This window comes from Oncorhynchus masou, chromosome 22 (genome assembly GCF_036934945.1).
Source record: "Oncorhynchus masou masou isolate Uvic2021 chromosome 22, UVic_Omas_1.1, whole genome shotgun sequence".
NCBI lineage: Eukaryota > Metazoa > Chordata > Actinopteri > Salmoniformes > Salmonidae > Oncorhynchus > Oncorhynchus masou.
In genome coordinates this window covers 29857497-29872137 of record NC_088233.1, presented here as the reverse complement: position 1 = coordinate 29872137, position 14641 = coordinate 29857497, and the positions used below count along the sequence as shown (strand labels likewise).

At 45.2% G+C, this 14641-nt stretch overlaps 1 protein-coding gene across 1 annotated transcript in view; it reads left to right on the top strand.

The window, feature by feature from the left end:
• LOC135508815 (protein piccolo-like) overlaps positions 1 to 12583 on the top strand; it is a 118300-nt gene extending 105717 nt beyond the window's left edge. The window contains exons 34-38 of the mRNA XM_064929027.1: positions 7353 to 7491; positions 7641 to 7708; positions 8359 to 8502; positions 8611 to 8756; positions 8954 to 12583. Of these exons, the coding sequence (XP_064785099.1) occupies positions 7353 to 7491; positions 7641 to 7708; positions 8359 to 8502; positions 8611 to 8756; positions 8954 to 9097 (641 nt within the window). The 3' untranslated portion in view covers positions 9098 to 12583. The remainder of the gene's footprint in view (positions 1 to 7352; positions 7492 to 7640; positions 7709 to 8358; positions 8503 to 8610; positions 8757 to 8953) is intronic.
• The last annotated feature ends 2058 nt before the right edge of the window (positions 12584 to 14641 follow it).

Genomic DNA, 14641 nt, shown 5'->3' with positions numbered 1-14641 from the left:
GTGACATGCAGTCCCCCCCCCCTCTCCTGGTGTTGGTTTGTGTGTCTTGTTCAATCCCCTAACTGCCCTTTCATTGGAAAAGGTCAAGCCCCCGTAGGTGTGTGTGAGCAAGTGTGAGTGTGTGTGTGACCCCTGACCCCTCAATGTGTCCAATGTAATGATACAAACACCCTGAGATGTATAGTCTACCAGTAGCCCTTCCTCCCTTCCCACCCCCGACGTGATGAGTTTATAAACGCCACCTGGCACTGACCAGACACACCAGGAAGTACAGACACAGCAGCATGGGGGACAAAGGGCAACAGGAAACTGACTCTACACTCACCGGCCAATGAGAGTACAGAAAGGAGTCTGACCTTCAGGGGAACAGCAGTGTCTGGGGAAGGTGAGACAACAGGACGGGAGTATAGAAATTATAAACAAGAATAATATAATATAACCTCACTAATCAAACTTCAGGCCTTTCTCTCCTCTAGACAAGCATAGTATCATTAAGAAACATAATACAACTTAATGATCATGTAAACCATTTAGAGTTTTGATATATATGTGTAAATAGTCAAAAACATCTCAATAATTGCTTTGGTATTTATTTAAATTCATAATTAATGCTGCCTCCCTTGTGGCACAGCGGTCTTAAGCACTGCATCGCAGTGCTAGAGGGTCACTACAGACCCGGGTTTGATCCCAGGCTGTGTCACAGCCGGCCGCGACCAGGAGACCCATGAAATGACGTGCAATTGGCCCAGCGTTGTCCCGGTTAGGGGAGGGTTTGGCCGTCCGGGCGCATGCACACTGACTCGTGTCGCCAGTTGTATGGTGTGGCTGGCTTCCAGGTTAAGCGAGCAGTGTGTCAAGAAGCAGTGTGGCTTGGCAGGGTCATGTTTCAGAGGACGCATGGCTCTAGACCTTCTCCTCTTCTGAGTCCCTATGGGGGTTGCAGCGATGGGACAAGACTGTAACTACCAATTGGATATCATGAAATTGGGGTAAAAAAAATGAAGTTAAAAATCATAATAAATATGCCCATCTATTCAAGTAATTACCATAACTATTATTTTAGCATGTTTATAAATTATTATTATATTTATGTCACCTGTACGTACTTTGCTATTACATCATGTTTATTCCATGGTTTATATGTATCAGTAACACTTTACATAAATCGTTCAGTTATAATGCTTTATATATTGTTAAAAGGATGTATGACCCTTTATAACATTTACATTACATTTAAGTCATTTAGCAGACGCTCTTATCCAGAGCGACTTACAAATTGGTGAATTCACCTTCTGACATCCAGTGGAACAGCCACTTTACAATAGTGCATCTAAATCATTTAAGGGGGGGGAGAAGGATTACTTATCCTATCCTAGGTATTCCTTGAAGAGGTGGGGTTTCAGGTGTCTCCGGAAGGTGGTGATTGACTCCGCTGTCCTGGCGTCGTGAGGGAGTTTGTTCCACCATTGGGGGGCCAGAGCAGCGAACAGTTTTGACTGGGCTGAGCGGGAACTGTACTTCCTCAGTGGTAGGGAGGCGAGCAGGCCAGAGGTGGATGAACGCAGTGCCCTTGTTTGGGTGTAGGGCCTGATCAGAGCCTGGAGGTACTGCGGTGCCGTTCCCCTCACAGCTCCGTAGGCAAGCCCCTTGGTCTTGTAGCGGATGCGAGCTTCAACTGGAAGCCAGTGGAGAGAGCGGAGGAGCGGGGTGACGTGAGAGAACTTGGGAAGGTTGAACACCAGACGGGCTGCGGCGTTCTGGATGAGTTGTAGGGGTTTAATGGCACAGGCAGGGAGCCCAGCCAACAGCGAGTTGCAGTAATCCAGACGGGAGATGACAAGTGCCTGGATTAGGACCTGCGCCGCTTCCTGTGTGAGGCAGGGTCGTACTCTGCGGATGTTGTAGAGCATGAACCTACAGGAACGGGCCACCGCCATGATGTTAGTTGAGAACGACAGGGTGTTGTCCAGGATCACGCAAAGGTTCTTAGCGCTCTGGGAGGAGGACACAATGGAGTTGTCAACCGTGATGGCGAGATCATGGAACGGGCAGTCCTTCCCCGGGAGGAAGAGCAGCTCCGTCTTACCGAGGTTCAGCTTGAGGTGGTGATCCGTCATCCACACTGATATGTCTGCCAGACATGCAGAGATGCGATTCGCCACCTGGTCATCAGAAGGGGGAAAGGAGAAGATTAATTGTGTGTCGTCTGCATAGCAATGATAGGAGAGACCATGTGAGGTTATGACAGAGCCAAGTGACTTGGTGTATAGCGAGAATAGGAGAGGGCCTAGAACAGAGCCCTGGGGGACACCAGTGGTGAGAGCGCGTGGCGAGGAGACAGATTCTCGCCACGCCACCTGGTAGGAGCGACCTGTCAGGTAGGACGCAATCCAAGCGTGGGCCGCGCCGGAGATGCCCAACTCGGAGAGGGTGGAGAGGAGGATCTGATGGTTCACAGTATCGAAGGCAGCCGATAGATCTAGAAGGATGAGAGCAGAGGAGAGAGAGTTAGCTTTAGCAGTGCGGAGTGCCTCCGTGATGCAGAGAAGAGCAGTCTCAGTTGAATGACTAGTCTTGAAACCTGACTGATTTGGATCAAGAAGGTCATTCTGAGAGAGATAGCGGGAGAGCTGGCCAAGGACGGCACGTTCAAGAGTTTTGGAGAGAAAAGAAAGAAGGGATACTGGTCTGTAGTTGTTGACATCGGAGGGATCGAGTGTAGGTTTTTTCAGAAGGGGTGCAACTCTCGCTCTCTTGAAGACGGAAGGGACGTAGCCAGCAGTCAGGGATGAGTTGATGAACGAGGTGAGGTAAGGGAGAAGGTCTCCGGAAATGGTCTGGAGAAGAGAGGAGGGGATAGGGTCAAGCGGGCAGGTTGTTGGGCGGCCGGCCGTCACAAGAAGCGAGATTTCATCTGGAGAGAGAGGGGAGAAAGAGGTCAGAGCACAGGGTAGGGCAGTGTGAGCAGAACCAGCGGTGTCGTTTGACTTAGCAAACGAGGATCGGATGTCGTCGACCTTCTTTTCAAAATGGTTGACGAAGTCATCTGCAGAGAGGGAGGAGGGGGAGGGGGAGGAGGATTCAGGAGGGAGGAGAAGGTGGCAAAGAGCTTCCTAGGGTTAGAGGCAGATGCTTGGAATTTAGAGTGGTAGAAAGTGGCTTTAGCAGCAGAGACAGAGGAGGAAAATGTAGAGAGGAGGGAGTGAAAGGATGCCAGGTCCGCAGGGAGGCGAGTTTTCCTCCATTTCCGCTCGGCTGCCCGGAGCACTGTTCTGTGAGCTCGCAATGAGTCGTCGAGCCACGGAGCGGGAGGGGAGGACCGAGCCGGCCTGGAGGATAGGGGACATAGAGAGTCAAAGGATGCAGAAAGGGAAGAGAGGAGGGTTGAGGAGGCAGAATCAGGAGATAGGTTGGAGAAGGTATGAGCAGAGGGAAGAGATGATAGGATGGAAGAGGAGAGAGTAGCGGGGGAGAGAGAGCGAAGGTTGGGACAGCGCGATACCATCCGAGTAGGGGCAGTGTGGGAAGTGTTGGATGAGAGCGAGAGGGAAAAGGATACAAGGTAGTGGTCGGAGACTTGGAGGGGAGTTGCAATGAGGTTAGTGGAAAAACAGCATCTAGTAAAGATGAGGTCGAGCGTATTGCCTGCCTTGTGAGTAGGGGGGGAAGGTGAGAGGGTGAGGTCAAAAGAGGAGAGGAGTGGAAAGAAGGAGGCAGAGAGGAATGAGTCAAAGGTAGACGTGTGGAGGTTAAAGTCGCCCAGGACAGTGAGAGGTGAGCCGTCCTCAGGAAAGGAGCTTATCAAGGCATCAAGCTCATTGATGAACTCTCCGAGGGAACCTGGAGGGCGATAAATGATAAGGATGTTAAGCTTGAAAGGGCTGGTAACTGTGACAGCATGGAATTCAAAGGAGGCGATAGACAGATGGGTAAGGGGAGAAAGAGAGAATGACCACTTGGGAGAGATGAGGATCCCGGTGCCACCACCCCGCTGACCAGAAGCTCTCGGGGTGTGCGAGAACACGTGGGCGGACGAAGAGAGAGCAGTAGGAGTAGCAGTGTTATCTGTGGTGATCCATGTTTCCGTCAGTGCCAAGAAGTCGAGGGACTGGAGAGAGGCATAGGCTGAGATGAACTCTGCCTTGTTGGCCGCAGATCGGCAGTTCCAGAGGCTACCGGAGACCTGGAACTCCACGTGGGTCGTGCGCGCTGGGACCACCAGATTAGGGTGGCCGCGGCCACGCGGTGTGGATCGTTTGTATGGTCTGTGCAGAGAGGAGAGAACAGGGATAGATAGACACATAGTTGACAGGCTACAGAAGAGGCTACGCTAATGCAAAGGAGATTGGAATGACAAGTGGACTACACGTCTCGAATGTTCAGAAAGTTAAGCTTACGTAGCAAGAATCTTATTGACTAAAATGATTGAAATGATACAGTACTGCTGGAGTAGGCTAGCTGGCAGTGGCTGCGTTGTTGACACTACACTAATCACTACACTAATCAAGTTGTTCCGTCGAGTGTAATAGTTTCTACAGTGCTGCTATTCGGGGGCTAGCTGGCTAGCTAGCAGTGTTGATTGCGTTACGTTACGTTAAAAGAACGACAATAGCTGGCTAGCTAAACCTAGAAAATCGCTCTAGACTACACAATTGTCTTAGATACAAAGACGGCTATGTAGCTAGCTAGCTACGATCAAACAAATCAAACCGTTGTACTGTAATGAAGTGTAATGAAAATGTGATACTACCTGTGGAGCGAAGCGGAATGTTGACCGGGTAGTTGAAGTTCTATTCGGTAGAGGTTGGCTAGCTGTTGGCTAGCTAGCTAGCAGTATCTCCTACGTTAAGGACGACAAATAGCTGGCTAGCTAACCTCGGTAAATTAAGATAATCACTCTAAGTCTACACACTCTAAACTACACAATTATCTTGGAAACGAAGACAGCAAAGACAACTATGTAGCTAGCTAACACTACACTAATCGAGTCGTTCAGTTGAGTGTAATAGTTTCTACAGTGCTGGTGGACGGTGGACGTTAGCTAGCTGCTTAGCTAGCTGCTGGGCAGATAGCAGTGTAGACTACGTTAGGACGACGAAATACGATAATTACGCAATTATCTTTGATACAAAGACGGCTATGTAGCTAGCTAAGAAGAAATTGCTAAGATTAGACAAATCAAACCGTTGTACTATAATGAAATGTAATGAAAATGTAATGAAAAGTTATACTACCTGCGGACCGAAGTGTAGATGCGACCGCTCGCTCCAACCCGGAGCGAGCTGTCGCATCTAAGGGGTGAGAAGACATTGTAAATGGGCCATACATGCTCATGACAGGTCTTACAATGCATTATAGCTACATCATGATAGATTGTTAATTAAGGAAAGTGTCACCCATGTTTGTTTTAGTCTGTTTGTCAGTAAATGTATTATTACCTGTAAGCTTAGGCAGGGTATGTTCATTGAACACTTTTTTGTTGTTATGGACACCAGAAGGAAAAGCTAATGGAGATCCACATAATCAAATAAATAAACACTGTGACCACTGATGTAGCTACAACATTTACATTCACATTCATACAGTGCCTTGCGAAAGTATTCGGCCCCCTTGAACTTTGTGACCTTTTGCCACATTTCAGGCTTTAAACATAAATATATAAAACTGTATTTTTTTGTGAAGAATCAACAACAAGTGGGACACAATCATATTTCAAACTTTTTTAACAAATCAAAAACTGAAAAATTGGGCGTGCAAAATTATTCAGCCCCCTTAAGTTAATACTTTGTAGCGCCACCTTTTGCTGCGATTACAGCTGTAAGTCGCTTGGGGTATGTCTCTATCAGTTTTGCACATCGAGAGACTGAAATGTTTTCCCATTCCTCCTTGCAAAACAGCTCAAGCTCAGTGAGGTTGGATGGAGAGCATTTGTGAACAGCAGTTTTCAGTTCTTTCCACAGATTCTCGATTGGATTCAGGTCTGGACTTTGACTTGGCCATTCTAACACCTGGATATGTTTATTTTTGAACAATTCCATTGTATATTTTGCTTTATGTTTTGGATCATTGTCTTGTTGGAAGACAAATCTCCATCCCAGTCTCAGGTCTTTTGCAGACTCCATCAGGTTTTCTTCCAGAATGGTCCTGTATTTGGCTCCATACATCTTCCCATCAATTTTAAACATCTTCCCTGTCCCTGCTGAAGAAAAGCAAGCCCAAACAATGATGCTGCCACCACCATGTTTGACAGTGGGGATGGTGTGTTCAGCGTGATGAGCTGTGTTGCTTTTACGCCAAACATAACGTTTTGCATTGTTGCCAAAAAGTTCCATTTTGGTTTCATCTGACCAGAGCACCTTCTTCCACATGTTTGGTGTGTCTCCCAGGTGGCTTGTGGCAAACTTTAAACAACACTTTTTATGGATATCTTTAAGAAATGGCTTTCTTCTTGCAACACTTCCATAAAGGCCAGATTTGTGCAATATACGACTGATTGTTGTCCTATGGACAGAGTCTCCCACCTCAGCTGTAGATCTCTGCAGTTCATCCAGAGTGATCATGGGCCTCTTGGCTGCATCTCTGATCAGTCTTCTCCTTGTATGAGCTGAAAGTTTAGAGGGACGGCCAGGTCTTGGTAGATTTGCAGTGGTCTGATACTCCTTCCATTTCAATATTATCGCATGCACAGTGCTCCTTGGGATGTTTAAAGCTTGGGAAATCTTTTTGTATCCAAATCCGGCTTTAAACTTCTTCACAATAGTATCTCGGACCTGCCTGGTGTGTTCCTTGTTCTTCATGATGCTCTCTGCGCTTTTAACGGACCTCTGAGACTATCACAGTGCAGGTGCATTTATACAGAGATTTTCTTACACACAGGTGGATTGTATTTATCATCATTAGTCATTTAGGTCAACATTGGATCATTCAGAGATCCTCACTGAACTTCTGGAGAGTTTGCTGCACTGAAAGTAAAGGGGCTGAATAATTTTGCACGCCCAATTTTTCAGTTTTGTTAAAGTTTTGTTAAAAAAGTTAATATCCAATAAATGTCGTTCCACTTCATGATTGTGTCCCACTTGTTGTTGATTCTTCACAAAAAAATACAGTTTTATATTTTTATGTTTGAAGCCTGAAATGTGGCAAAAGGTCGCAAAGTTCAAGGGGGCCGAATACTTTCGCAAGGCACTGTATATGAGAATAGTAGTAACCTTTTTTATATTATAGTTTATAGAATATTATGGACACACATTATCAAGGTAGTGAAATTAATCTCACTTTCTCTCCCTCCTACAATGACACACATGCCGTCATTCACTGCCCCTCCTCTCTCTCTTTCCCCCGACCCTCTGTAGGACCAGGACACAGGTTGGGGGATGTGTCTGGGCCGGTGGTGTCCTCAGCCCCCAGTCTGATGGAGGGGTATGGGGGTCTGGATGGAGACGAGGGGGCTGGCACAGGGGTGGACAGTGCCATCTTCCAGGTCCCATGCATGTGAGTAAACAGCCTGTTTGTGTGGGGTGGTGCTAGCGTGATGGGTGACCTCACCTAAGACCTGAAGACTTGTGTTAAATGTGGTGGTGGATGATGTATCACATACATGTTTTGTATCTGTGGATCTAATGTGTGTTCATTTCCAACAGAGGGAAAATCATCCCCAACGGTCCTGACAAGTTTAGAGGACTGCCACTCTCGCTATCAGACAGCGAGGGTAAGACTGTGTGTGTGTGTGTGTGTGTGTGTGTGTGTGCGCGCGCGCGTGCATGTGCCTGTTTCTCCCAATAAACTTTGTCTTTACATGTCTGCCATCTGCTGGACTGAACAGGAAATAACACCAACAGCCTACCTCTAAATGCCTGGTCCCATACATAGGAAGTAACTATCTTGCTCTCTGTGTCTTAACTATATCTAGGAGTCAGATAGCTCAGATGTCATGGTGCCTCTCTCTTTCTCTCAGTTTCTCCAGTTTCACTCCATAACAATAGACTAGAGGCCATCTTAGTGCACAACTGGGCAGCCAGTTCAAAGGTTCATTATCATTGGCAACTGACCTCTCGAACATTTACTGGAAATGAGCGTTCCCAACCTGACCTCTAACCGAGTTACAGCCACAGTGACTTGGCGGAGAATGGTTGTGGGTTCAGAACTGAGTTTAGTGAAACTGGAGAGAGGAGAGTCCTCCCCTGGATCCATTTTGGTGCAGGCAGTATGTCAATAATGCGTTGGTGTTGAATAATTTACAACTGCAGAGAGGAAGGGTGTGTGTATCTCGCTGTAACTTCGCCTCTGTCTCTCTCTCACTCTGTCCCTTGCTGCCAACCCCCTTGTTCCCTCCTACCCCTTCTGTCCCTCCTCTTCCAGGGGGTGGGGGTAAGACCCAGGTGATGGGTGAGATCAAGGTTGCTCTGAAGAAGGAGGTGAAACAAGAGGGAGACCAGCTGATCCTGGAAGTACTACAGTGTAGAAACATCACTTACAAATTCAAGAGCCCAGACCACCTACCAGGTAACTGTGTGTGTGTGTGTGTGTGTCTGCCTCACTGATCGTCTGACTGTGTGTCTGTCTGTCTGCATCACTGACTGTCTGACCGTCTGACTGTGTGTCTGTCTGTAGATCTCTATGTGAAGCTGTATGTGGTGAACGTGGCGACTCAGAAGAGGATTATCAAGAAGAAGACCAGAGTGTGTCGTCACGACAGAGAACCCTCCTTCAACGAGACCTTTAGGTTCAGCCTCAACCCCACCGGACACTCCCTGCAGGTAACATACACACTCTAACACCTTGTGTCTTTTTACTCTGGTGTCCTGCTTTATGCAGATTTTTTATTGTTCCAACAGCCCCTATGACTGTTCTGTAATACCAGTACTTTTTACACACGCGCATGAACGCACACAGACAAACACAAACAAACACACAGGACACTACAAGTATGTGTGTGTGTTCCCCCTGTCCCTAGTTGTTCTTGGTGTCTAACGGGGGTAAGTTTATGAAGAAGACCCTGATAGGAGAGGCCTACATCTGGCTGGACAAGGTGGACATGAGGAAGAGGGTGGTCAGCTGGCACAAGCTGCTGGTCAGCTCCACACACAACCAGTCATGAGAGATCGACTTGAGAGGACACCGAGGGGTCAACCAGAGGTCAGTGAAGATCAATGAATACTCTTGGTCAATTGCTGTTCTTTGTCAAGATGAGGAGTAAAGGAGTTGAGTTACACAGTGCCCTTCATCCCCTTTGTGTTATTCTGTATGAAAAGAAAAGAGAGGGGGAGGAGAAGAAGAGATAAGAGGGAAGGAAGAGGGGTTGCGGGTACGGACATGCCCAGAAAGAACTGATCTCCTGTTCCCTCTCCCACTGCCATACATGGACTGTACCCTGATTCTTAATTGGACCAAAGACTGTCAGAGACTGTGCCCTGATTGGATAGACTGCCAGCACACACACACACACACACACACACACACAAACACTCACCGAGGAATGAAGAAGTCCTCCACTGTAAGAGGACACACACATCTCACCACCTCTCAGCTCTCTGCTCGACATGTCGGATGCAAAACCTGACGTCAAACAGGACTGGGCAGCAATATCACAAAGATAGTTACCATGATGGAACTACTCATTTCTGTTCTGTCTGGATCTGATACGGTTGTTTATGGCTTATCAGATCATTTTCATTACTGTGATTGATCTGTGAAAATGTCAGTCAGTCAGTCAGTCAGTGAGTGGGGTTCAAATTGATGTATTTGTTTGTGTGTTTTTGTCCTTGGCTGCTTGAAAAAGTATGGAATGTTTGTTGTAAGATTCTATTTATGTTGTGTACAAAAAGTACAGTGCAATTATATGGTTGATAAGTAATTAACGAAACCTGACCATACCTGAACGCTCAAGTCCAGTAGGTGGCAGTAATGTACCGTTACAGTTTGTTGCCAACAGCCATAAAACTCCAACTTGACCTTACCTAGATAGATGTACATGTACATTCAGATTTAGATAGATATATGTCAGAATATGAATCATATCAGAGACACAGTGTACAGAGAAATGTTATTTATGACCATAGATACATATATTACAGACGATATGAGGTGTCTCCTCATGTACAGTTTATTCTAAAGACTACATTCTGTACAGACAAGGGTATGGAAGAAGCACAGACAATCCGATCCCTTTAGCTCTGGTGTTATGCAGTTATACTGGGTGTTATACAGTGGGAAAATAGGAAAATGCAGTTCAAATGGTGAAGGTAGAACTCATAGCACAACTGAGACATTAGAGGAGAACTACTACATGGATATCCCTCCTCTTACAGGTGGGGAGAAGAGAACAGATAGAAGAGGATGTCAGGTCCCTTCCCTTCAAACTCATTTCAGTCTGATATATTGTGTTGTGAGAGAGCAGTGTGTAGGAATCTTCCGTCCCCTCCCCTCATTATGTCCTGAATGTTACTCACTGAGGAAGATCCCATGATTTTACTGGACTCATCAGACTGGTTATGTTTTTGTGATGTCTTACGCACATGTGACTGGAGGCTTAAACAATCGTTTTGGTTCGAGAGCAAAACCCAGATTGCTGGCCACCTTGACCAACCTGCAATCTGACAGAGGGGTGTGTAGCCTCTCTCAGGTGAGTTGCTTTGCTCCCCTGTTTGGGCTGCTGGGCTGCTCACCTATTCTATGTTAAAGCAACAGTTAGACACACCTGTCCTCTGCGTGTGTGACATCACAGTCTGGTTCTGTAAAAAAATCATTTAAAAATAGTTTGCTTAACAGAACACTCAACATCTTGCTGTAAACAGTACACTGTAAACAGTAGACTGTAAATTGTACACTGTGCAGTTAGTGTCAGTGGATGTAATGCGACAACACAGTGAACCAGCCTTTGTCACTGCCTCTGATCAAAGCTCTAAGTCATTACCTATGTCCCAGTCATAACATGGCAGGACACACTGATACACACTGGGACACACTGATACACACTGATATACAGTCCAGATCTATGGGCTCAGAACCATATGGCACTACTGTTGTTAGTATATTATTATTGCCAGTGATCTATATAGTGGATCATAGTGAACAACTTCATCAAGTGACCCTACAGAGCTAGTACCCTCAACCATACTGTCAGTGTCTGAAGGCATATCACTGAGCAACTAGGGAGGACAGATGCAATTTCCTAATAAATTAAGTCCATATCAGAGCCTCGAAATTCAGACACTGAGTCAAGATGTCACACATGTTCATAAGACAAAAAAACATGATTTTAAAGAGGGTTAGTTTTACAGAAAATGATATCGTCGTGCCAACCTTGTTTTGTATGCAAACCCATTGGTTGTGTTGAAGTCATTCTATGCAACATAGACCTTGTGTTTGAATGCATTTTCTTAACATGTAATATCAGTGAACATTGTGTCTGAAAATATGTATCTTATGAATAGAAATTTAATTTATTTTGGTTTATATATTATTGAAGAAAAGGATTTAAAAAATAGAGAGAGATTTTTTTACTACTTAACAGCTGTTATCATGTACATGAAGCTTGTGCACTTTAGTATTACATCGGTGATTGATTTCATTGTCCTGTGTAATGTGTCATGACATGCAAGTTTAAGTATCTGTTCCATTTAGTGTCCATGTTGAGATGATGCTGAGTCATGTTATCGGTGCTGTAGGAAGAAGTTCAGACACCACTCTTTTTCATTTCCAAGGCAATAGAAAAACAAAAAACAACATCTCCATTCACAGACAATTTAAGGTACATATTGATTCACAATGCACAAATCTAAGGAGACATCAATCTGTATGTTTGATACAACCACCAACACATGTATGTATAAATCAATGATGATGAGTCTGAGGAAAAATAATGAGAGGTTATTTTCAATGCCCAACTCCAGGACTGTCCAACAACCCTTAATGGTCTCCTTAGATTTCCCTTAGCTAGATAGTTAATATACATTGTTCCTAAGTCCGTTGCTAGTAAACGTGAAACCAATCAAACGTGTATCTGTTGGGTGTGAATGTGGCATACTCATCTGATCTGTGTAAATACAAAGTGTTTTTATTTTCTACAGAGATTGATGAATCATATTGTCTGAGATTCGAGCATGTGAGTGTAAAAAAAAACACAAAAAAAACTCAAACCTGTCTGTCTGTCTGTCTGTCTGTCTGTCTGTCTGTTTGTCTGTCTGTCTGTCTCTAGTGGTGTGTGTGAGGTACTTATGTGACCAGACTGTGTTGTCAACCCATGGGTGTCTGACTGTACAACCATGTCGCAGACGTCACCGAGCCAACCTGGATGTTGCATGTTTTGTTGATGGTCTGTCAATATTTTTGCTTCCAGATTATGTTTAAAAAGAGAGAATATGTATAGATTTATCGGAAATGGTATTCCGACTGTATAAAGATTATGCTTGTAAAATTGTCTTGTTTTTCATTCAGTGTAAAAATGGAGAATCTAGCGTTCTGGTTTTGTGGTTGTACACAGGATGTGTTGAGATATTATTATGCAAATTGTGCTGTAAAAACCGGCTGTTTATCTAAAGTCTAAAGAATAAATATAAAAAGAGATTTATTCCACAACCTTAAAGGACTTTTGGTTTCATATTTGAGTGTGTTATGTAATCTGCAACTATTATTTTTCCTTCTGCTCTTATATGTACATACAGTCAATTGTATTCAATCAAACTTTCAGCACAACACGTATTCCTGTATATTCACTTCATGTCCATCAGGTGGCAACATCCTCTCAGTTATGGCTCCTAGTGGACTACAGTTGTGTTTCCCAACCCTGGTCCTCCAGTACCCCCAACAGTACACAGTTTCATTGTAGCCCGGGACAACCACACCTGATTGAACTCATTGAGGACTTGATGATTAGTTGACAGGTTGAATCATGTGTGTTTGTCCAGGGTTACAGTAGAAATGTGGACTGTTGGCGGTACTGGAGGACCAGGGTAGGGAAACACTGGACTACAGGACAGAAAAGTAGAAGTTGTACATGCAGACGTGCACAGACACACACACACAGCTTGCACGCACGTAAACACACAGAACAAAGACTTGTGTGCTGTGCTGATAGAGTGTGTATAGCAGGCATTAGCCTAGCACCTCTGCATCCCCAGTCTAGAGACTGGCGGCTCTATCTCGGTCTATTGCCTGTCAAGGCCTCCAGCCTCCTATCTTTCAGCACTATTATCTCCTTCCTTTCTCTCTCTGCTTATTTCCTCTGTCTCACTCTCCTCTCTATGTCTCTCCTCTATATGTCTATCCTCTCTGTCTGTCCCCTCTCTGTCTCTCCTCTCTATGCTAATGGGAGATGAGAGAGAGATAGGATGAGAGATGGTGTGTGTGGTTGCTAAGCAACGATTGATAACCAAATCCCCAAGCATCCCAGATGTGTTACCCTGCCCTGCCTCTGGGTCGGACTATCTGACTGGCTCCTCTGTTGTCCAACCAGACATGGACTCTGAGAGCCTAATAATTGGAACTAGATCACATAACACAGTCTGGCTGTCACCTGAAATACTGTATAATACATACAGTAGATTGGTCACATTGTTTTCTCAGCCCATTTTATTTTTAAATCTACCACCAATATTTTAGACAACCCATAGGCAAAACATATAGAGGAGGTGATTGTGTGATTGCATATTTACTGTAACCCCTGCTGTACATAATGCTTGTCTTGTTGGCACAATAACCAAAGGCTATGTAGGCGCATCATCATATCATCATCATGGTAGCCATCATGCCACTCATAGCGCTTGTAGAGGTAGGGCATCTTGTAAAACCTTTTAGATGGATCACGTTGTGAAGAATGTGATACTGTAAATCACTATCTCATAACAGTCTGTTCAATGGTGCGATCAATAAGTTATCAGTCACCGCTGTCTTCTGACAAGTCTGCTACCTGTCACTCACACTGTCGCTATGTCTCTCTGTCTGTCTGGGGGATTGATGATGATTGGTAAGGACTCCCCGAGAAATGATTTTACATCAAACTGAGTAAAATATGGTGTGTGTGTGTGTGTGTGTGTGTGTGTGTGTGTGTGTGTGTGTGTGTGTGTGTGTGTGTGTGTGTGTGTGTGTGTGTGTGTGTGTGTGTGCGTGTGTGTGTGGCGTGCGCGCGCGCGAAAGAGAGAGATGTCAACCCAATAGAACATCCCTGATAGGCTATGTATCTGTGACTACCATCACCTCAGACAGACACAGAGAGAGAGGTACCAATCCGGTACCTGTTAGAGCGCTGATGCCAGTTGATCAGATTGTCGGTGGCGGGGCTGGGTTATCTCCGAGTGTGTGACACACACTACAGGCTTGGCGTGGACCATTCTACACACTCAAACACGCAGCTGGAGAGGGGCGTAGTGTATGAATGTGCGTGCGTGTGTTTGGACGGGGAGTTGGCGCCTGGCAATGGACACCTACAGAACACACGCCGTGTTGATTTTACTGTTAATATCATCGGATATTTGTCTGCCGTCGCAGTTTCCAACACAACTCATGTAAGTACTAATCTAATCCTCGCCTATAGCTTCTCAAATCCTAAGTGTTGGTTGTGTGACTCTGTAAATGCAGGTGATTCATTGTGTGTTTGTGTCATTCCTAACAATGAATAACTAAAACAATGGTATTTGAGGAAAAC